Source organism: Panthera pardus, unplaced genomic scaffold (genome assembly GCF_024362965.1).
Source record: "Panthera pardus isolate Hobbes unplaced genomic scaffold, ASM2436296v1 HiC_scaffold_25, whole genome shotgun sequence".
In the NCBI taxonomy this organism is placed as follows: domain Eukaryota; kingdom Metazoa; phylum Chordata; class Mammalia; order Carnivora; family Felidae; genus Panthera; species Panthera pardus.
The window spans coordinates 89,154,515-89,178,556 of NW_026526821.1; the positions used below are offsets into that span (position 1 = coordinate 89,154,515).

The 24,042-nt window shown below is 37.1% G+C and overlaps 1 protein-coding gene across 5 annotated transcripts in view; it reads left to right on the plus strand.

The window, feature by feature from the left end:
* ALMS1 (ALMS1 centrosome and basal body associated protein) overlaps positions 1-24,042 on the plus strand; it is a 216,879-nt gene that overhangs the window by 11,946 nt on the left and 180,891 nt on the right. For all 5 annotated transcript variants that reach the window (XM_053890824.1, XM_053890826.1, XM_053890825.1 and 2 more), the window contains 3 exons: positions 6,366-6,491; positions 17,684-17,879; positions 23,652-23,769. In XM_053890824.1, coding sequence (XP_053746799.1) covers positions 6,366-6,491; positions 17,684-17,879; positions 23,652-23,769 — 440 coding nt within the window. The remainder of the gene's footprint in view (positions 1-6,365; positions 6,492-17,683; positions 17,880-23,651; positions 23,770-24,042) is intronic.

Here is a 24,042-nt window from a genome sequence, read left to right on the forward strand (position 1 = left end):
AATCTTCTCTTTTGTTTATCTGGGGCTTGAATTATTTTTAATTAATTGTGACAAAATAAATATAAAATTTACATTTTAACCATTTTTAAGTATGCAGTTTGATAATGTTAAATATATTAACATTGTTGTACAACCAATTTTCAGAACTCTTTTCATCTTGCAAAACTGAAGCTTTGTGCCCATTAAACACAACTTCCCATTCCTCTCACCCCAGCCTCTGGTAACCACCATGTTTATGTTTCTATGAATTTGACTACTTTAGTTACCTCATTTAAGCGGAATCTTAACAGTATGTGTCATTTTGTGACTGGCTTACTTCACCTTAGCGTGATGTAAGGTTCACTCATACTATAGAATATGTAGAATTCCTCTGTAGGAGTATCCTTCCCTTTTAATATTTAATTCCCTTAATAATATTCCATTGTATGCACTTACCATATTTTGCTAATCCATTTATTCATCAATGGACACTTGGGACTGCTGCCAGTTCTTTGGGGTATATACCCAGAAGTGGAATTACTGGATCATATGGTAATTTTATTTTTATGTTTTGAGGAACTATCGCACTGTTTTCCATAGTGGCTTCACCTTTTGCAGCTCCATCAACAGTGCATGAGGGTTTCAGTGTTTCTACATTCTTACCAGCACTTATTTTCTGTTTCTTTTTTTTTTTTTTTTTTTTTTTTTTTTTGATAGTAGCCACCTTAAAGGGTATGAGGTGGTATCTTGTTGTAGTTTTGATTTCCATTTCCCTGATGTTTAGTGATGTTGAGCATTTTTTCATGTGATTATTGGCCATTTGTACGTTTTCTTTGGTAAAGTGTCTATTCATATCCTTTGCCTATTTTTTAATTGGCTTGTCTTTTTATTATTGAGTTGTAATAGTTTTCATTATATATTCTAACTATGACTCTTTTATCAGATATATGACTTGCAAATTTTTTTTTCTCCCATTCTGTGGTTTGTCTTTTTACTCTGTTGATAGTGTCTTTTGATGCGCAATTTTTTTTTTATTGTCATGAAGTCCAGTTAGTCTCTTTTTCCTTTTGTTACCTATACCAGGAAATCATTGCCAAATTCAGTGTCATGAAGCTTTTGTTCCATGTTTTCTTGTAAGAGTTTTCTTGTTTTAGGTCTTACGTTTAAGTCTTTGATCCATTTTAGTTAATTTTTGTATGTCATTTTGGGTAAAGTAGTTTGCAGTGTATAAGATTTTCACCTTTTTGGTTAATTCCTAAATATTTTATTCTTTTTATTTTATTTTTTTAAATCACCTTTGAACCTTTTTTTTTAATGTTTACTATTTTTGAGAGAGACTGTGTGAGCAGGGGAGGGGCAGAGAGAGAGAGGGAGACACAGAATCCGAAGCAGGCTCTGGGCTCTGAGCTGTCAACACAGGGCCCGACGTGGGGCTGGAACTCACAAGCTCTGAAATCATGACCTGAGCTGAAGTCCGACGCTCAACTGACTCAACCACCCAGGCAGGCGCCCCCTAAGTATTTTATTCTTTTTAATGCATTGTAAGTGGAATTGTTTTTGTAATTTCTTTTCAGATTGTTTACTGTGTATAGAAGTGCAATGGATTTTTGTGTGTTGACTTTGTATCCTGATACTTTGATGAATTAGCTTATTCTAACTGCGTGTGTGTAATCTTTAAAGTTTTCTCTATATAAGACTATATCATCTACAAATGAGATATTTTACTTTGTCCTTTCCAGTTTGGTTGCCTTTTATTTCCTTTTCTTGCTTAATGCTCTGGTTTGAACTTCCAGAACTATTTTGAACAGAAGTGGTGAAAGTCTTTTATTCCTGATCTTACAGGAAATACTTTCAGTCTTTCACTATTGAATATGATGTTTGCTGTGGGTTTTTCATATCTGGTTCTTACTATGTTAAGGTGGTTTTCTTCTTTTTCTAGTTTGTTGAGTGTTTTTATTATGAAAGGGTGGTGAATATTGTCAAATGCTTTTTCTGCAGCAGTTGAAATAATCATTTTGTTTTATCCTTAATTCTGTTAATGTGAGCTGTTATGTTGATTGGTTTTTATATGTTGAACCACCCTTGTGTTCTTGGGTTAAATCCCACTGGAATATGGTATACAATCCATTTAATGTGCTATGAATTCTGTGCTAGTATGTTGTTGTGGATTTTTGCTTCTGTGTTTATCAAGGATATTGGTGTTAGTTTTCTTGTAGTGTCTTTGGCTGGCTGCTTCGTATCAAGGTAATACTAGCCTCATAGAATGAGTTAGGAAGTGTTCCTTCCTCTTCAATTTTTTGGGAATGTTCTAGGAAGATTGATGTTCATTCTTTTTTTTTTTTATTTTATTAAAAAAATTTTTTTTTAATGTTTTATTCATTTATTCATTTTTAAGACAGAGAGAGACAGAGCGTGAGCAGGGGAGGGGCAGAGGGAAAGGGAGACCCAGAATTCTAAGCAGGCTCCAGGCTCCAAGCTGTCAGCACAGAGCCCGATGCGGGGCTCGAACCCACGAACCTTGAGATCATGACCTGAGCCGAAGTCAGACGCTCAACCGACTGAGCCACCCAGGTGCCCCTGTTCATTCTTTTTTAATTGTTTGGTAGAATTCTGTAGTGAAACCATCTGGTCCTTGGCTTTTCCCTGTGGGAGGTTTTTGATTACCAATTCAGTCTTCTTGCTAGTTACAGGTTTGTTCAGATTTTCTAATCTTTCATGATTCAGTGTTGGTAGAATGTGTGTTTCCAGGAATTCACGCATTTCTTCTTTGCCGTCCAATTTGTTGGTATAGAATTGTTCATATTGTTCTCTTATAAGCCTTATTTCTGTGCCATTGCTTGTAATTTTTCCTCTTTAATTTTCTGATTTTATTATCTTGAGTCTTTTTTCTTTTTTCTTAGTCAATCTAGTTAAGGGTTTGCCAATTTTGTTGGTCTTTAAAAAAACTCAGCTATTAGTTTCATTGATTTTTTTTTTTTTCTGTTCAGTATTTTGTTTATCTGTGCTCCATTGTTTATTATTTCTTTCCTTATGCTTGCTTTAGGTTTAGTTCATTGTTCCTTGAGGTGTAAGTTAGGCTACTGATTTGATATCATGATTTTTTTTTTTTTTAATATACACATACTACCCTTTTAGCATTGCTTTCACTGTATCACATAAGTTTTGGTATTTTGTGTCTTCATATTCAGTTGTGTCAAAGTATTTTTTATTTTCCCTTGTAACTTCTTGTTTGGCCCATTAATTTTTTGAATATGTGTTTAAATTATACATATTTGTGGAAATTTACAGGTTTTTTTCTGTGCTATTGATTTCTAGTTTCATTCTATTGTGATTGGGAAAAATACTGTATATTTCAGTCTCCTTGAATTTGTTAAGACTTGTTTTGTGGCCTAACATGTTCTGCCCTAAAGAATGTTCCATGTGTACTTGAGAAAAATGTGTATTCTGCTGTTTTTAGGTGGAGTGTTCGGTATATGTGTGTTAGGTCCCATTGGTCTACAGTGTTACTCAGTTCCTCTGTTTCCTTATTGTTCTTCAGTATGGTTGTTTTATCTGTCCATTATTGAAAGTGAGGTATTGAAATCTCTTAATATTACTGTGTTGCTGTGTATTTCTCCCTTCAAGTCTTTAAAAATTTGCCCAATTGATTTAGCTTTTTAAAAATTTGCCCAATTGATTTAGTATTTGAGTGCATAAATACTTGTAATTCTTATATCTTCTTGATGATTTGATTTGACCCTTTTATGATTATATAGTGTCCTTTGTCTTGTAATAGGTTTTTAAAAAAATATTTATTTATTTTGAAAGAGAGGGAGAGAACATGAGCAGGGGAGAGGCAGAGAAAGAGGGAGAGAAAAATCCCAGGTAGGCTCCATGCTGTCTGCAGAGCCAGACACGGGGCTTGAACCTACGAACCATGAAATCATAACCCAAGCCAAAATCAAGAGTCAGATGCTTAACCAACTAAACCACCCAGGTGCCCCTTGTCTTGTAACAATTTTTGATTTAAAATCTATTTTGTCTGAACTTGGTATAGCCACTCCTGTGCTTTTTTGGTTACATTTGCATGGAATATCTTTTTCCATCCTTTCATTTTTCAACCTATATGTGTCCTTAGATCTAAATTGTTATTTCATAGACAGCATAAAGACTACTAACTTTTAATATTAAAAACTTAGGGAGGGACTCTTTCAAATTTTAATTTATACCGAAATCATTTAATCTCAGATGATGAGTTGCTGATGACACTTGCTTAGTTTTGAAGCATTCATCTTTTAAATCCTTCAAGCATTTAGGTTATATTCAGAGGTAATGGGGGGAAGGTTAATCAAACATATGGGAATATATTAAGAATGAGTTTTCTTGAAGTCTAAACAAGTAGGTGATAAGAATAGGAAAATCTGGGGAAGGGATTTTTAATAAGAATTTTTCTTTTAGCATTTAATTTTGACTTTTAGGTTTTCTTTAAACTGATAAAAGTGAGGGGGGGAGTGTTTTTCTTCTCACACATTGGATTAGTTCTCAAAGTGCTGGTTTCTTAATATTGTATCATTAGTTTTCTACAAATATCCTAACGAATTGAACTCTCTTTATCAGCTGTTGTGAATCAGCTCTTTTCAAAGGTGATAGATACACCATGGTCCACAACCAGCATTATTGAGCTACAGTGAATAGCCATTTTGAACATTCATTTTGGCATTCTTCTTTCCTGGAAGGCTCAAAGAAGACTGTGCCAAAACATTGGCTATATTGTTACATACTTAGGGATTTCAGATTGCCAGATTGCATTTGCAAAACAATTTTCTTTGCTTTTTATTCTTTGTCCCTTAAACATTGCCATTGAAGCAAGATGGGTATGTACCATGGTTCTTTACCTTTAGAGAAAAACCTCTTGGAATAGTTGATATCTTAGAAATCTCTGTAGTTCTTGAATAGATTTTAAATATGCTGGCCTTTTTGTGACCAAAAGCACATTCTTGTAAGTCCTCTGTAAAAATGTTTTTGTTAATATAGTAACAGTGTTTTAATTCTGGAAAAAAATATGATAACTTGAGGTTTCCTTCAGAGGCTCTTTCACATTTGTGGTTAATATTTTGTTAGAATTCATCTTTTCTTGACTCATAACTGCCTGTTTTACTTTTATAACTTCTTCCCCTTTTATGGACATTGTATCTTTATTTTTTTGAGGATCTGAGTTACTCATTTTAAAGTTTTTGAAAATATAGTTTATAATCGCATTTTTAGCAGGAGTGTTTTTTGTTTTGTCTTTGGGTACACCCTTCTCTATCTGGTGTTCTTGTGGTTGTCTCTACCTTGCCCCTTGTGGCTGCTTTTTTAAAAGAGAGGTCTTTTTTTTTTTTTAATGTTCATTTCTTTTTGAGAGAGAGAGTATGCGATAGTGGAGGAGGGGCAGAGAGAGGTGGGGGATCCAAAGCCAGCTCTGCGCTGACACGGGGTTCTAACTCAGGAACTGCGAGATCATGACCTGAGCCGAAGTCAGACACTTAACTGACTGAGCCACCCAGGCGCCCCAGAAGAAGAAGTCTTATAGTGAAGCTTTGGGTTTTTATTGTCCAGGGATACTGGAGAAATCTCAGGAACCAGTCCCTGAGCCAGTTGGTGACTTTGACCTAAGTCATTTTTGTTTGATTGCCTTGGATCTGTTCCGTTTGCATTGCTTCAGCCTTGGGCTACAGTCACAGCTTTTATTGTCTTTCACAGGTGAGAGAGCCCTGCTCTAACCCCTGTCTCACAAAATGAGCCTGAAGTTTGTTCCCACAGTCCATACTATGAGTTGATTTTAGTCCCCATTTGTAGGGTTAATTTCTTAGGTGTCTTAAATAGTAAGATTTTAAAACCAATAACTTGCTTGTTTCTGCTTGCTTCTTTTACTTCTAGGACTATAGGAGGTTAAGGAACTGCTGTGGTTTATTGGAAAGTATGTTGAGTTCTAACTGGATAACCTTAAGACTGTTTATGTAATTTTTTTTTACTTAAAATTTTTTTTCATTTATTTATTTTTGAGAGACAGAGACAGAGAGTGGGTGGGGGCAGAAAGAGAGAGGGAGGCACAGAATCCAAAGCAGGCTCCAGGCTCTGAGCTGTCAGCACAGAGCCAGATGCGGGGCCTGAACCCATCAACCGCGAGATCATGACCTTAGCCGAAGTCAGACGCTTAACCAACTGAGCTTCCCAGGTGCCCTGTTTTTTTATTTTTAAGTGAAAGTAGTAATTTGGACAGTGGTTGTGAAGTTGAAATGTTATATATAGGAAAGTACTTTATAAACTTAGAAATATAGCTAAAGTTTAGATTTTATTATTGTTTAACAATAGTGATTGTTTATCACCATTGTTCATCACTATTTAAATCTGCTTTTGATTTTCAGGTTGTTCCATTGACCTGTCATGTATGGCAACAGTCACTATATCAAGACAATAGTGGTATACAGATTTCTGATGCTAATGTAGTCTCTGTGAAAAAAACAGCTCAGTGGGATTCTGGAGATGATCAGGTATGTCTTATGTAACTGGGAAATTATTTTTCTTTTCACAAGCTGCATGAGAAATTCTGATTCAGCTTTGAAGAATGGTAAGGGGTGAATAATATTCCATTTTTCTAATAGATCTTTGATAATCTTAGTTATATAGAATAGCATTTCACTTTCTTTTTTCGTCTCAGGACTCCTTTATATTCTTCAAAAGTATTTTAAGTATCTTTTATTAATATGGACTATCTATATTGATATTTAGCTTACTAGAAATTAAAACATTTAAAAATATTTTTAAAATAACAAACCCATTATATATTAATATAAATAATGTATTTTAAAATGAAAAATAACTATTTTCCAAGGCAAAGAATTAGTTGGGAGAGTGGCATTGTTTTATATTTTTTCATATCTATTTATTGTATATATTGTATGTATGTATATGTAAAATAACGAATTGGCTTTTATGATGGCTGAGAATTCTCAAGATTCATAACCTGGAGACCCAGGAATGCTGATAGTATAGTTGTAGTCTGAATCCAGAAGCCTGAGAACCAGGAGAATTAATGGTGTAAGTTCCAGTTTGAGTCTTGAAGGGCTGAGGACCAGGCCAGCTGATGGTGTAAGTTCTCTGAATCTGAGTTTAAAGGTAGGAGAATACCAATGTACTAGCTCAAAGACCCATCAGGCTGAGAGAGTGAATTCTCTCTTGTTTAGCCTTTTGTTCTGTTTGGGGCTTTAAATGGATTGGATGAGGCTTGGCCACATTGGGAAGGGCAATCTGCTTTACTTAGTCTGTGGATCAGATGTTAATCTCATCTAGACACACAGACATACAGAATAATGTTTAACCAAATATCTGGGCACCTGGTGGCTCAGCCAAGTTGACACATAAAATTAACTATCACAATTGGATTCTGTTATCTGCTTCTGCATTTAGTCTGTTGGGATACGTTGAAGTATATGAAGAAAATCTGGCCTTACATAGATACATAGAAAAGGGAGGCCCACATAGATTTCCTGAAAGAGCATCTATGACCTCCAGGTATCCTTGGACCACACTTTGAGAACCACTGATTTAGAGCATAGTTATAAATTTAGAAGAAATAGAAAAATTGTGAGCAGATAGGGAAAAAGTTCATACATGTTTGTTGGAGGAAAAATGCACCCTTACTCAAAATGGTTAAATATTTAAGGTTGATTATCTAATAAGTTGGGTATCAGATTTCTTCTGGTACCTTCAATTTCCCCTAAATTGCAGTGATTATTTATTTGATGCACAATATGGAAGAAGGAGATTTGCTATCATCAATGGCAAGGGGTTAAAAGAAACCTTAACAGAAAATGCATAGCACTCCGGGCCATTAAATGGAAGGGGGATTGCAGTGGATTAAATTGTGTGCCCCCAAATGTGTTGAAGTCCTAATCCCCAGTACATTAGAATGTGTCCTTATTTGGAAATGGGGTGATTGCAGATATAACTTAGATGAGATCATACTGGAGTAGGGTGGACCCTTAATCCAATATGACTGTTACAAGAGACAAGAACAGTATGCGAAGAGAGAGACGCCCAGGTAGAAGTTGGCCCTGTGAAGACAGAGGCAGAAGTTGGAGATACACTTGCACAAGCCAAGGAATGCCTGGGGTTACCAGAGGGTAGAAGAGGTAAGGAAAGATCCTCCCCTAGAGGCTTTGGATGGAGCATGACCCTGCCAACCCTTGGTTTCAGACTGCCAGCCTCTAGAACTGTGAGAGAATAATGTTGTTTTGAGCCGTCCAGTTTGTGTAACTTTGTTATGGCAGCCCTAGGAAATGAATATAGGGATATACCCCCAAATAGTTTAATATTCTCTGAGGACATGTTTATGGTAGAGCATGGTTTAAAAATATCCTACTTTTTGTTCCTGTCTTATGAAATCTATGCCATGAAAAACATACATACACAACGGATAGGTCCTGTAGCTCTTCATTTCTGCCTTTATGCCTGGATTCCTTAGCATAGCTGGAGCATTATGCCACTTTCTAATTTCCTCTGCTCTTTTCTCCTTTTTATTCTGCTCATTCATCTTTATTGCTCTTGTCTAAGTTAGTTTTCATTATTCATTAAAAACTATAGCTCTTGCTACACTGTTCTCAGTTTCTTTCACTTCAGCTTCCATTACTCATGTAGTGCCTAAAACTCTTGGATCTTTGATCTAACCTGCAGAGATCTTTTCCTACATTCCTCCTCCTAAACCTCTCTTACCCCCATTAGGTTATTCATCTCATGTCACAGTCTAGACCATGTCACCTCCAGCAACTTGAGTACAAATGTCTCATCCTCTCTTCTCCTCCAACTGCTGTTTGATTTAATATTCTGCTCTCTGTTAAATGAAATTTTTAAGAGTTTTCTCTCCATTTCCTGCTCTGTTAACCTCATTGATGTATAATTTAATATAGTGAACTTCACTCTTAGGTATACAGTTTGATGAGGTTTCACAAATATATACAGTCATATAACCACTATCACATTTGAGATGTACAAGATAGCCATCACCTCAAAAAAGTTCCCTTGTGCCACATTGTAATCAGTTATCTCCCCCATCCTTAGTCCTTGGCAACCACTGATCTGATTTCTGTCCCTATAGTTTTGCCTTTTCAGAATTACAGTGTATAGACTTTTGAATCTGGCTTCTTTCACTTAGCACATGCTTTTAAGATTTATCCATATTGTTGTATGAATCAGTAGTTCTTTTTAATTTTATATTGCTGAGGAGTATTCCATACAGGTATAGGTTTTTGGGTAGACAAATGGTTTTATTTCTCTTGGGTAGATAACTTAGGATTGGGATTGCTGGCTGGTAAAGTAATTGTATGGTTAATGTTATAAGAAAGTGCTAAACTATTTTCCAAAGTGGTTGTGTCATTTTGCTTTCCCCCACAGTGTGTGAGAGTTCTAGTTGATTTGTGTCCTTGCCAGCTCTTGGTATTAGTATGTGTGTACGTATATATGTATGTGTGTATATATTTTAATTTAAATTCAAGTTAGTTAACATATGGTGTAGTATTGGTTTCAGGAGTAGAAATTAGTGATTCATCACTTATGTACGACACCCAGTGCTCATCCTAACAAGTGCCCTCCTTGATATCCATCATCACCCATGTAGCACATCACCACCCCCCACACCCTGCCACCTTCACTCCAGCAACCCTCAGTTTGTTGTCTGTATTTAATAGTCTCTTATGGCTTGCCTTCCTCTCTGTTTTTTTTTTTTTAATGTTTATTTATTTAAAAAAAAAATTTTTTTTAACGTTTATTTATTTTTGAGACAGAGAGAGACAGAGCATGAATGGGGGAGGGTCAAAGAGAGAGGGAGACACAGAATCTGAAACAGGCTCCAGGCTCTGAGCAGTCAGCACAGAGCCTGACGCGGGGCTCGAACTCACGGACCGCGAGATCATGACCTGAGCCGAAGTTGGACGCTTAACCGACTGAGCCACCCAGGCGCTCCTAATGTTTATTTATTTTTGAGAGAGAGAGAGAGAGAGAGAGAGAGAGAGACTGAGCATGAGCAGGGGAGGGGCAGAGAGAGAGGAGACACAGAATCTGAAGCAGGCTCCAGGCTCTGAGCTGTCAGCACAGAGCCCAACGCGGGGCTCAAACCCACAAACTGAGTGATCATGACCTGAGCCGAAGTCTGATGCTTAACCAACTGAGCCACCCAGGCGCCCCAGCCTTCCTCTCTGTTTTTATCTTATTTTATTTTTCCTTCCCTTCCCCCATGTTCATCTGTTTTGTTAAATTCTACATATGACCGAAGTTATACGATATTAGTCTTTCTCTGACGTATTTCACTCAACATAATACACTGTAGTTCCATTCACGTTGTTGCAAATGGCAAGATTTCATTCTTTTTCATCACCAAGTAGTATTCCATTGTGTGTGTGTGTGTGTGTGTGTGTGTGTGTGTATACCAGACACTCCATATCTTCTTTATCCATGCATCAGGTGATGGACGTTTGGGCTTTTTCCATAACTTGGCTATTGTGATAGCACTGCCATATCAACAAAATTGGGGTGCATATGCCCTTTGAATTAGCGTTTTTATATCCTTTGGATAAATACCTAGTAGTGCAGTTTCTGGGTTATAGAGCAGTTCTATTTTTAATTTTTTGAGGAACTTCCATACTGTTTTCCAGAGTGGCTGCACCAGTTTTTTTGTTTCAAAAATTTTTTTGCCATTCTAGATGTACTATGCTATCTCATTGTGGTTTTAATATGCATTTTCCTAATGACTAATGATATTGTGCATCTTTCTGTGTGTTATTTGCCACCCATGTTTCTTCTTTAACATAGGGTCTTTTAAGATCACTTCCCTTTTTTTATTTTTTTTAAATTTTTTTTTTTCAACGTTTTTAATTTATTTTTGGGACAGAGAAAGACAGAGCATGAATGGGGGAGGGGCAGAGAGAGAGGGAGACACAGAATCGGAAACAGGCTCCAGGCTCCGAGCCATCAGCCCAGAGCCTGACGCGGGGCTCGAACTCACGGACAGCCCAGAGCCTGACGCGGGGCTCGAACTCACGGACCGCGAGATCGTGACCTGGCTGAAGTCGGACGCTTAACCGACTGCGCCACCCAGGCGCCCCACTTCCCTTTTTTTAATGGCTGATTTGTTCCACTTTTTGAATTTGGGAATTCTTTATAAATTCTAGATGCAAGACCTTTATCAAACATGTTTTGCAAGTATTTTCTCCCACTTTATGGTTTTTTCTCCAAATTCTATGTATTTTTTAAGCGCAGAAGCTTCAATTTTGATGAAGTTGGTGTATTGATTTTGTTTTTCTTTATGGTTTATACTTCTTGTGTTCTGAGAAATACTGGCCTAATCCTATGTCACAAAGATTTTTTCCTGTCTGTTTTCCAGCACAAGATTTCTCAGCCTTGGCCCTTTTGACATTTTGGGCCAGATGGTTCCTTATTGTGTGGGGCTGTCCTGAATGTTGTAAGGTGTTTAGCAGCATCCTTGACCTTTCCCCATTAGACATCAATAATATTTCTCCATGTTATAACCATGAAAAATGTCTCCAAAAATTGCCAAGTGTCCCATGGTAGAGGGGAGAGGGTGGTGTCAAAATTTTACTGAGTTGAGAACCATGGTTCCTGAAGTTTTATAGTTCTAGCCTTTATATTTATATGTATGATCCATTTTGAGTTGGTTTTTGTATGTGATGTGAAGGATCCAGCTTCATTTTTTTACATATGAAAATCTAATTGTCATTCCACCACTGTTTGCTGTAAATATGGTCTTTTTCTCTAGTGCTTACTTGGCATCTTAATCAAAAATGGATTTGGGGCGCCTGGGTGGCTCAGTCGGTTGGGTGTCCGACTTTGGCTCAGGTCATGATCTCACGGTCCCTGAGTTCGAGCCCTGTGTCGGGCTCTGTGCTGACAGCTCAGAACCTGGAGCCTGCTTCAGATTCTGTGTCTCCCTCTCTCTCTGCCCCTCCCCTGCTCAAGCTCTGTCTCTGTCTCTCTTAAAAATAAAAATAAACCAAAAAAAAAAAAATAAAAACAGATTGACTGTATATGTTGGTCTATTTCTGGACTCTCTATTCCATTGATCTATATGTCTGTTATGTTAATCCCACATTCTTAATTATTGTACTGTCTTGAAATCAGGTGGTGTGAGTTCTCCCCCTTTGTTCCTCTTTTGAAAAATGGTTTTGTTTATGCTAGGTTTTTTAAATTTCTATATAAATTTTAGAATCAGGTTGGTTATTAAAAAAAACCTCGAATTTTGATTAAGATTGCTTTGAGTCTGTACGTTAATTTGTAGAGAATTGACATCTTAATAATATTTGAGTTCTCTAATCCACAAACACAGCAGTTCTTTTAGTTTTAGTTAGGTGTTTAATTTTTTTCATTAGTGTTTTGTTGTTTTCGGCATACCCAGCTTAACACATGTTTGTGTTACACTTACTTTTTTTTTAAAACATTGTTTGTATTGAAGGGTAATTTTACTGATGTTTTTAAAAATTTCAATTTCCTCATTGCAGGTGTATAGAAATATAAATGACTTTTTATATTGACCTTTTATCCTGTGACCTTGTTAATCACATTTACTGGTTTTAGTAGTAGGTCTTTTGTGGATTTTTAAAAGTAATTTCAACTATATTTTTTTCCTTTTAAGTATATATGCCTTATGTCACTGGTTATCTGCTTATTATTTTACTTAATCTCCTTTGTGTTCTGACCTCAACTCCGTGAAAGCAAGTTTTGCCAACATTTGTATAACTGAATACAGTGAGCACTTTTCTGTCCTCATCTTAGGTACAATAAATAGCATTTGACACTGTTAACCATTGCATAACTTAATTAAAATTATTTCCTTTCTTAGCTTCTACCAGTTTTCTTTCTACTCTTCTGCTATTCTATTTCCTTTGTTGCTTTATCTTCAGACAGAGAGACAGAGCACAAGCGGGGGAGGGGCAGAAAGAAGGGGAAACATGGAATTCAAAGTAGGCTCCAGGCCCTGAGCTGTCAGCACAGAGCCCAATATGGAACTTGAACTGTGAGATCATGACCTGAGCTGTAATCAAGAGTTGGATGCTCAACTGAGTCACCCAGGTGCCCTGAAAAAATATTTTTTTAATTTTTTTTTTTTTTTTTTTTTGAGCTAGAGAGAGAAGCCAGCGGTGGAGGTTGGGGGGGACGCAGAGAGAGAGGGAGACATAGGATCTGAAGCAGGCTCTAAGCTCTGAGTGTCAGCACAGAGCCCAGTGTAGGGCTTGAACCCACGAACTGTGAGATCATGATCTGAGCCGAAGCTGGATGCTTAACTGAGTCACCCAGGCGCCCTAGAAAAAATTTTTTTTGACACAGTGTTTTTAAAATTTCAAAATAGAACACTTTAAAGTGCATATGGAGTGCATATTTGGCCGCAGATTCCATCACTCCCTAATTCCAGGTGGATTTACTCATTTCTGTTACCTCCCTCGCCCTGTATGCATTTGAGTTTTTGACTTTTGCTTGAAGTGTTGGGATGTTTTGATTCTCATCTAGATCTGGGGGTTTAAATATACCTGTATGCTTAAAAATCCCAAATTTGTATCTCTAATTTTCATTTCCCCCTCAAAATTTGTTTATATTCTGCTTATTTGTTATCCCTACTCATATCTGTCAAAAACATTAGGGATTTGAGGGTCTTTTTATATTGATCAAAAAGGTATAACACAAACAATCATTGTATGGTAGAAACATAACAACAGAGTATACAGAAGCTTGTGATGACCACTGGATGTTGTAGGTAAGTGTTGAATCACTAAATTGTACACCTGAAACTACTATTACATTGTATATTAACTAACTGGAATTTAAAAACAAACAAAAAAAAAACCCGAAATATGCAGAAAGGAAAGGAATGTAGAAGAGGGATGTTTTAAAATTTTATTTTATGATGGGAAATTATAAGTACATTTGGGGAGAGGTATGATTTAGTATAGAGGGAAAATGGATGAAGAAAAGCAGGAGAATAATTATAGGAAGGCAATCGTCGAAAAGAATGAAGGGGTGCCTGGGAGGCTCAGTCGGTTCTGTGTCCAACTCTTGATTTTGGGTCATTATCAGGATCTCACAGTTTGTGAGCCTGAGCCCTGCATTGGGTTCTGCGCTGACAGCATAGAGCCTGCTTGGGATTCTCTCTCTCCTCCTCTCTCTCTGCCCCTCTGGCACTTGCACTTTCTCTCTCTCAGAATAAATAAACTTTAAAAAAGAAAAAAAGAATGGAATAAGATGGGAAGGTTGGTGACAGACTTCTTTTAAGTCACAAAATGAAAATGGGGTTGTAGATCTGGTGATAGGAAGATAAGGAAGTTCCATCTCAAGCCGTTCACTTAATTGAAGTCGATGAGGTCATCATTTGAAAATGAGGAAGAAGGAGAGTTCAGTTCTGAGGAGAGACTCAGCTGACGTTACCTTTAGAATCTGTCTTTAGCAAGTCAGTTCACTGGGAAAATACAGTAGGATTTCCAGGCAACGCTGAGTGCCCTTGAGGTTTAATGTCATCAATTTAAAGGACAAACCATCTGGGTTTGTGCTTTACTCAGCAGTGTGCTGCTGCTTGGATTCAAATAAGGAGAAGGTTCAACTAGAATTGAGCTTTTGCCAGGCAAATAGGATGGTGGGAGAAAAGGGCAGGAAAGTTAAAGATGTTTGCAAGGCAGTGGTTATGAGGATGATATGAAGATGACTGTGAACTCTCAGAGTGGTAAAGAGGAAAATACAGCTAAGAAAGGAATTATAAAAAGTGTAAATGTGGTAGGATAGTTGGTTTTTTTTTTTTTTTTTAACTTTTTTTAATGTTTATTTACTTTTGAGACAGAGAGAGACAGAGCATGAACCGGGGAGGGTCAGAGAGAGAGAGAGAGGGAGACACAGAATCTGAAACAGGCTCCAGGCTCTGAGCTGTCAGCACAGAGCCCTACGCGGGGCTCGAACTCACGAACTGTGAGATCATGACCTGAGCCGAAGTCGGAGGCTTAACCGACTGAGCCACCCAGGCGCCCCGGTAGGATAGTTGTTTTAATGAGGTTAAAGAATTACCGAAGTGGAGCTAGAGTAGAGTAAGAGATCTGAGGAGGCCAGAGTGTGGGCGGGAGAACAAACAGATACCTCGCGTATAGGAGTGAGGAATAAACTATGGGACCAGGCTCAAACCAGGCTCAAGGAGGCTGAGAGATAAGTTAGGGACTAGAGATTTTGCTGTAGTGAGAGTCACACAATGACTAGAATTCCCCTGCTTTAAAACCTTTCTTTGGCCCACTATGTTCTATAGAATGGAGTATTCTCAAAAGAAAAAATTTAAAGTTAAACGCCTTTTATTTTTAAGTATTAAAAACATGTTTCCAGCAGTGATTTGGTGCTCTAGGTTGGTCGAATTTATTCAGCATGGAAGGGATTGAGATAGTTTGGAATGCTAAAGGTCTGTTACATAATTCCATAAACCACAGATGAGTAGTGTTAATATTTTGGAATCTTAGGCCTTAATGTTTTTTTGCTGCATATATTTATATAATTGATAATAGGTAGTGGATAGTTGTGTATCTTTTTTTTTTTTTTTTAACATACTAAAAGAGCTTTTTATTAATGAATTTTAAATAATGGAAATAACTTCAAAGATGAAAGTGTTGTTTGAGAAAATCATTCTAAATTATAGTACGTCTTCTTTTTGTAGATTCTAGGTCATTTGGGAGTGAAAACATTTATATTCTCTTTAAAAAACATTTGAATTGGTCAAGAAAGAAGAGTCCAGTAACAGACTATTTACAAAATCATGAAAATCAATAGATTATGTATCCAAGTATGTAGATTGCCATGATATAATGTCATTTTCTCATTTTCAAACAAATAAATAAATAAATAAGTATCAAATGAGTTTATTATTTGACCAAAGATTTTAGATAAAGGGTGAACAACTATAGGAAGAGGAAACATAGTAAAAAGGAAAACAAATAAATTTAGAAAATATAATAAAATTGCTAAATTCAAGATAAAAACAATGGCTACATTTCTGAAAAATCCAGTCAAGAGAAAAAGCCCTAATGAAATAAGCTTAATACAAATGTATTAAAGCTTTTAGAGTTGGACTAGTACTACTAAAGAGGTAACTGAGAAAGTTAAAATAATACCAGCTATCAAAAAGGTTTCTGGACCTAATAGGTTCACTGGTGAAATATTTTCTATTTTTAAAGAAAGTTTAATTTCCTTGTATAAAATAAATATAGAACGAAATTATAGAACAAGGTTAGAAAACAAAGCAAGGCATTCTAAAATCCTGATTAAGACTATATATGAGTGAAAATGTTAAAGACCAGACTAGCAAATATGATTAAAAGTCTGATCTACCACTGCCAAGTAACCAATGTTGCAATAGAAAAAAATTTGTTGCAATATGTTATCAGACTTAATTGGAAAAAAAAGATACTATAATATACTTTGATCAAAGTTGAGCTCATTCCTAATCAGATTAATTAAATATGAAAATAAAAGTGTACTTTCATAGCCTGATAGGAAGAATATCTTTATTAACCAATACCAAATTTAAAAGGAAAATGCCGCTAAAATTGTTCGCTATTAGTCTTTAATTCAGCATTGCTACTTAGTATAGTATGGTCTGTGGATTGGTGCCAATCCATGAATTGGTTGTTACTGGTCTGTCAAGAGATAAGTACAAGAATATAAAAGAAGTAGGGAAAACTGTTCCCTCCCATATATATTTTGAGAAGCGTTGCTCTCAATCATGCCTCTATTGTAAGAGTAAGCATTTGAAAGAGACACATGTATCATTATTCATGGATGATGTGATGATGTTATATAATGAGAAGAGCCAAGAGTCCTCCAGAAACCAGCATAGCTAATTAAGAATTCAGTAAAGTGGTCACATATAGAGCATCTTGTAGCTTTTTTTCAGTTTTGTGATCAAATGGTAAGATTTCATCACGTAGAACCAAATGTATTTATTGTTTTAATGATGAGCACTGTTAAAGAATAGCAGAAATGCCAGTGATATAACATGTTAAAAGATGGGTAGTAATGGGAAAAAGGTCTAATGTAGTTAATACTGTGAAAAACATACAGAAAGAACAGTTTTAATTTTTCCAAACATTGTGATGAGAATGTCATCATATAGGAGCTATATGCTACATGAGTGGATATTTAAAGCTAAATATTATATCTGTTTTTTAATATTTAGTTTTGAGAGAGAGAGAGAGAGAGAGCGCGCGCGCATGAGCGGGGGAGGGGCAGATTGAGGGACACGGAGGATCCGAAGCAGCTCTGCAATGACAGCAGCAAGCCCGATGTAGGGCTTGAACTCACAAACTGCAAGATCATGACCTGAGCCGAGGTTGGATGCTCACCTGACTGAGCTACCCAGGGGCCCCTCTTTTATTTTTTTTAATGCATGTTTATTTTTGAGAGAGAGAAAGAGAGACAGTGCAAGCAGGGGAGGGGCAGAGAAGGAGGGAGACACAGAATCCAAAGCAGGTTCTAGGCTCTGAGCTGTCATCACAGAGCCCGACGTGGGGCTCGAACTCACGAACTGCGAGATCATGACCTGAGCTGAAGTCGGACACTTAACCAACTGAGCCACCCAGGTGCCCCAAATCTAAATATTAACGTATATGGTAACTCAGTTAATTACTTAGCATATTTTCCTTCAAAATTATTGTTTTAGAGAACAGAATCTTGGCATTGTCTTCCTCAAGAGATGGATTCTTCCCACACTTTGGATACAACCCACACCAGTTTTAATATCAGAGAGGAAAGGACCAAAGTGACAGGCTTCCCCTCTCTGGAGGAAGGTATATTGACCCAAGCGGAAAATCAAGTAAAGGAACCCAAGAGAGATCTCTTATGTTCACCGCTGCTAGGTAATGCCTCTTTATTTTTAACTGGTAGTAATACCTCAAATTTGTAAAAATACTTTCGGTGGGGGGGCGCCTACAGGTCCTGTATCTAAACCTTTCTTGAGTTGAGGAGCTTTATAGAGCCATCCTCAAGGGTATTAGCTTATTTCTGGTTTTCTACACCGGCCAGCTGGACTAGTTATGTTAAATGTGCACTCTCCCCTCATTTTGTTATGTTCTATTCCTCACAGAAGGCAGAAAGGTGATCATTTCCTCTCTAGTGGATATACCTCCTCAGCCCAGAATTTGTGGATTTTTCCTTGGGGTAAACTGTGTATTATCCTTTGACAACTTCTCTCAACAATGGAGACTCCATGATCCTTAAAAAAGCAAATGTTTATGTTTACCTCATTAGATACCTAGGAGTACTTAAGGCATATGTTATTCTCAGTTTTCAGACCCCCAAATTAAGATAAAAAGGTTAAATGACTTGTTTGAGGTAGATCTTATTGGTTTCTTCCATTTAATATGGAACTGACTTATTAGCTCTTTACAGAGGTAATTTTTTTTTTAAGTCTGTTTATTTTGAGAGAGTATGTGGGGAAGGAGCAGATAAAGAGGGAGAGAGAGAATCCCACGCAGGCTCTGTGCTGTCAGTGTGAAACCTGACGTGAAGCTTGGTCCCACAACCCTGGGATCATGATGTGAGCCAAAACCAAGAGTTGGATGCTTAACTGATTGAGCCACCTAGGTGCCCTTTACAAAAGGTAAACTTTAAATGCTTTTCAAATCATAAAGGTAGGAGGTAGAATTGTACTATTACTACTTTGGGTCAGAAGAATGTTTAACGAGTATGGTAATTTAAATTTTTTCATGTCTAAATGATATTCAGACAAACATTATTTTCTTCTTCCTGCTTTATTCAGGTTTTTTTTCAAAATTTGAGAAAAATGCATCAATCACATATTTTAAAATTAGCCTTTGACAGGGGAATGAGATTTAACCATGATGTTGTCTTGTCAGAGTTTTGTAGAGGAGCACAAATAGGAGTTAATTCAGCAAGTTCTTTTCAAACATAAGCCAAGGCTATCCAGATCAAAATATTGGCGCCAGTGTATTTTATGATGTGGATCATCAAAGTCAGTTTTAGTTTCACATTTTAAGAAAGATGTTGACAGCATTAGAATTCCTTTGTGAGAAGAGATGAGTATGACTGTGGATGAAAGAAGACTTTGCTATGATCAGGTGTTTGAAGCACTGTCAAGCTAAAGAGGAAGGAACTTACCGTTCATTCATTCATTCGTTGAACAAATATCTAAGTGCCTATGGTGTGTTTGATGCTAGGGGTATATAGATGAAAGCTACTTCTACTTATGGGAAGACAGTTTAGTAAACAGAAAAATAAGAGTACCATGGGATGAGTATTAGAATGGTCTAGAGCACGGGTCTGATTTTGTACCTTCCGTGAGCTAAGAATAGTTTTTGTATTTTTATTTTATTTATTTATTTATTTATTTATTTAATTTAATTTTTTATTTTTAAAAATTTATGTCCAAATTAGTTAGCATATAGTGAAACCATGATTTCAGGAGTAGATTCCTTAATGCCCCTTACCCATTTAATAGTTTTTGTGTTTTTAAAAGTTTGTAAAAACAAACAAAAAGAAGTATGTGTGATAGAGACCACATGTGACCAAGAAAGTCTAAAATATTTATTAGTTGGCCTTTTATTAAAAACATTTGCTAATTCCTAGTCAAGAGGTTAAAATGAGAATACATAACTTATAGGGAAGCTGTTTTCAATTTGATATAAGAAAGAACTTTTTAATAGTGCCATTTAATAATGGAAAGACTATATAACAATAAAGTGAGCTTTATGTCACTGTAAAATGTCAAGCAGAATTCTCCAATAGAATTTCAGCATTGGGTAGGAGACTTTATGATGTGGCTTCTAAAATGTTTTGTAGGTAGAGTTTTGTAACTCTAGCTTGTGATTTATTGTAGAAAGTAGAACATCTTTAATTGTAGCAGATCCGTGGATCTGATAGCTAGAGGAAATTTCATCATTGCTGTTTTGTTACAACGGTCATGAATACAGTCATTGAGGGGTGTATTGGTCTCACCAGTGGCAAATGTCATGATGACTGGTGCCAGAACAGTTAGATGTCTTAAAAAAGAGTGATCCGGGATGCCTGGGTGGTGCAGTCGGTTAAGCAACTGACTTCAGCTCAGGTCATGATCTCACGGTTTGTGGGTTTGAGCATCACGTCGGGCTCTGGGCTGACAGCTCAGAGCCTGGAGCCTGCTTTGGATTCTGTGTCTCCCTCTCTCTCTGCCCCTCTCCCACTTGTGCTTGGTCTCTGTCTCTCTCTCAAAAATAAATAAAATGTAAAAGAAAAAAAAAAAAGAGTGATCCAAGCCATCAGTAGTTGTCTAAATGTGAGGAAATGTGGGGTCTTTGTTAAAAACCTTCAGGATTCTTAGAGGGGTAAAGGACTTCTGTTACAAAGGTTTAAGAACGAGCCTCTAAACCAGGGTCAAAGAGGAATTATACCAGTAGTTCTTGGTAGTAAAGGTTATTGTTATCATTCTGCTTCTCAGTTAAAAAAACTTTATTTATTTTGAGAGAGAGAGACCGGGAAAGAATCCTGAGCAGGCTCCATGCTGTTAGCGCAGAGCCTGATGAACTCATGAACTGTGAGATCATGACCTGAGCTGAAATCAAGAGTCGGGTGCTTAACTGGCAAAGCCACCCAGGTGCCTCTGCTTCTTATTTTTAATAAATTCATTCAGTAAATAAATAATTCTATTTTGAGTGCCTACTAAGTATAGCAAATACTTTGCTAGGCACTGAGGATATAGCTGTGAATAAAGTGGATGTGGAGTTGACAACGTAGGTGGGAAGCAGGCAGGCCAAAGATGAAAACAAGAGTATGACAGTTATGATAGGGAAGGTGTACAATGTGGTATTATAGGTATTCTGAAGTCAAGAAAGTATACTGTAGCAACAGTATTATATTCATGGTGAAAGAACAGTTGAGTTTTAACAAAATATCATGTATCCAGTTAAATTAATATTAGATACAGTGCATTAGATAAATGTTGGTTTTATAGTTTTATTTCTTTTTTTTTAATTTAATTTTATTTATTTTTTTAACGTTTATTTTTGAGACAGAGAGAGACAGAGCATGAACGGGGGAGGGGCAGAGAGAGAGGGAGACACAGAATTGGAAGCAGGCTCCAGGCTCCGAGCCATCAGCCCAGAGCCCGACGCGGGGCTCGAACTCATGGACTGTGAGATCGTGACCTGAGCTGATGTCGGACGCTCAACTGACTGAGCCACCCAGGCACCCCTATAGTTTTATTTCTACTAAAACTTTATTCTTGTTTTATAGTTATATAAATGCTATAAAAAATAAGGAGTTTATACCTATTTTGTACATATTTAAGCACATTTAATAACAATTGTTTAAGTTGACCTTCAGAAATCCACAAGAATTATTTTTCCTTTTTTTAAAAAAAATTGTTCTTAAGTTGGAGAGAGAGAGGGAGAGAGAGATAGCAAGCAGGGGAGGTGCAGAGAGAGAGAGGGAGAGAGAGAAAGAATCCAAAGCAGGCTCCGCTCTGTCAGCACAGAGCCTTGATGCGGGCTTGAACTCATGAACTGGGAGGTCATGACCTGAGCGGAAACCAAGAGCCGGACGCTTAACTGACTGAGCCACCCAGGCACCCCAAGAATTATTTTTCTTTTGAATCAACAGTTCTCAAACTTTTTGGTCATAAGACTCCTTTACATACTTTAAAATTATTGAGGACTTCAAAGAGCTTTTGTTTATGTAGGTTATTGGTATTTTCCCATATTAGAAATTAAAACTGAGAAATTTCTGAAATATTTATTAACTCATTATAAAATAACAGCTCCATTGCCGCATATGTGTTAAATTACATATTTTTTTAGAAAAATAACTTTTCTGGGGTGCTTGGTTGGCTCAGTCGGTTAAGCGTCTGACTTCGGCTCAGGTCATGATCTCACGGTCTGTGAGTTCGAGCCCCCCGCGTCGGGCTCTGTGCTGACAGCTCAGAGTCTGGAGCCTGCTTCCGATTCTGTGTCTCCCTCTCTCTCTGACCCTCCCCCGTTCATGCTGTGTCTCTCTCTGTTTCAAAAACAAATAAACATTAAAAAAAAAAAATTAAAAAAAAAAAGAAAAATAACTTTTCTAAAACAAAAATATTTAGAAGAGTAACATTGTTTTACTTAAAACCCCTGTAATATTTGACCTCATGGAAGTCAGGTAGATTCTGATACCTGCTTCTGCATTCAATATATTGCTAAATCATAGATAATGTAGCTTCTGGAAAATTCTACAGTACCCTTGTGAGAGAATGAGAGTGAATAAGGCGAATGACATCTAAATATTATATTGAATATAATTTTGACTCTAGGCACCTCCTAAGAATATTTTTGGGATGCCCAGGAACCTGTGGACTACACTTTGTTATAAGATGGAAAGAAACACTTGTAATGGATAAGGGTACTTGCTAAGAAATTAGAGTGTTTAGGGCTAGTTTGGGCTAGAGCATCCAGTGAGGGAGGAGGGAGCCACAAGTTCTTTGCTAAGTGGGAAGACCAAAGAGTAGGTTGTAGGAAAAACAAATAGAAGTCATGTTTTGGAGACTGTATTACAGGTATTTCATCAGTTTGTAAGATGTGAGTTTGAAGTAGCTAGCAGCTTGGTTCTTTTTTTTTTTTTTTTTTTTTTTTTTTTCCAACGTTTTTTATTTATTTTTTTGGGACAGAGAGAGACAGAGCATGAACGGGGGAGGGGCAGAGAGAGAGGGAGACACAGAATCGGAAACAGGCTCCAGGCTCCGAGCCATCAGCCCAGAGCCTGATGCGGGGCTCGAACTCACGGACCGCGAGATCGTGACCTGGCTGAAGTCGGACGCTTAACCGACTGCGCCACCCAGGTGCCCCGCAGCTTGGTTCTTGAAAGATCTCTGAAGCGTGTGCAACTCCTTGGGCAAGTGGGTCAGGACCCCGTCATGAGACAGGTGGAAGGGAAAAACTCGGTCACGATATTTTCTCTAGCAATGAATGAGATGTGGCGGTCAGGGGAGAGTGAAGTATACCAAATGGGTGATGTCAGTCAAAAGATGACATGGCACAGAATATCAGTATTCTGACCAGGCCTCAGAGATGTGGCGTATCGGTATGTGAAAAAGGGGTCCTGCATCTATGTGGAAGGGAAAGTTGACTATGGTGAATACACAGATAAAAAGAATGTGAGGCGACAAGCGACAACAATCATAGCTGATAATATTATATTTCTGAGCGACCAGACCAAAGAAAAGGCATAGAATGGACGATTCTTCTTTGGCCATTGTTTGGTACAGTCTCATTTCCAAATCAAGTGTAGTCTTACAGTTCCTAAGGACAAGAATTAAAATATTCTTTATAGATATAAAAAAAAGAAATTAGAGTGTTTAGGTTCAGTTCTCACTCTGACACTTAAGTTATTTGTGGACAAATTAATATTTCTTAAATTTTGTAATCATGTTTCCTCATCTGCGTGATGGGTATAATAATACCTATCCTTCAAGGTTTTTTTTAAATGTACTTTAAGTGCTGGGACCTTTTCAGGCTATGAATAAATGGTAGTTGCTGCTGCTGCTATGTTACCATTCTGATGCTTATAGAAACTTCCAGATGGTGGCATATTTAGGTTCTTTATTACATGGGTAAGCTAAGAAATTAACTTTCAGCATTCACAACATTTTTATACTTCAAACTTTGCAGTCATACAAGACAACTTTGCTTCTCCTGATTTGCCTTTGCTGACATGTTTGACACAAGATCAAGAGCTTGGGTCTGATTCCTTATTTCAACAAAGTGAACTAGATTTTGCACCTCTGAGGTAGGATGGTTTATTTTTTTATTTGCATGTAACCTTTTTACTCTTTCTTTTCTTATTTTAAGTTGTTGCTAATATAAATGACTTCAGGCTAAGGTGAGACTTTGGAGTGGGGTTAGATATTCTGAGCACACACTCTGAAGGTAACAAGGCCCTAGGTTAAGACATGATGCATGTTAATTTGGTATAGTAACATATGTGTAAAAATGAGCCAGGCAACTGCAGCTTATTTAAAAATAATTTTTAATGTATTCTAGTATTTCAGGCATAGTTTAT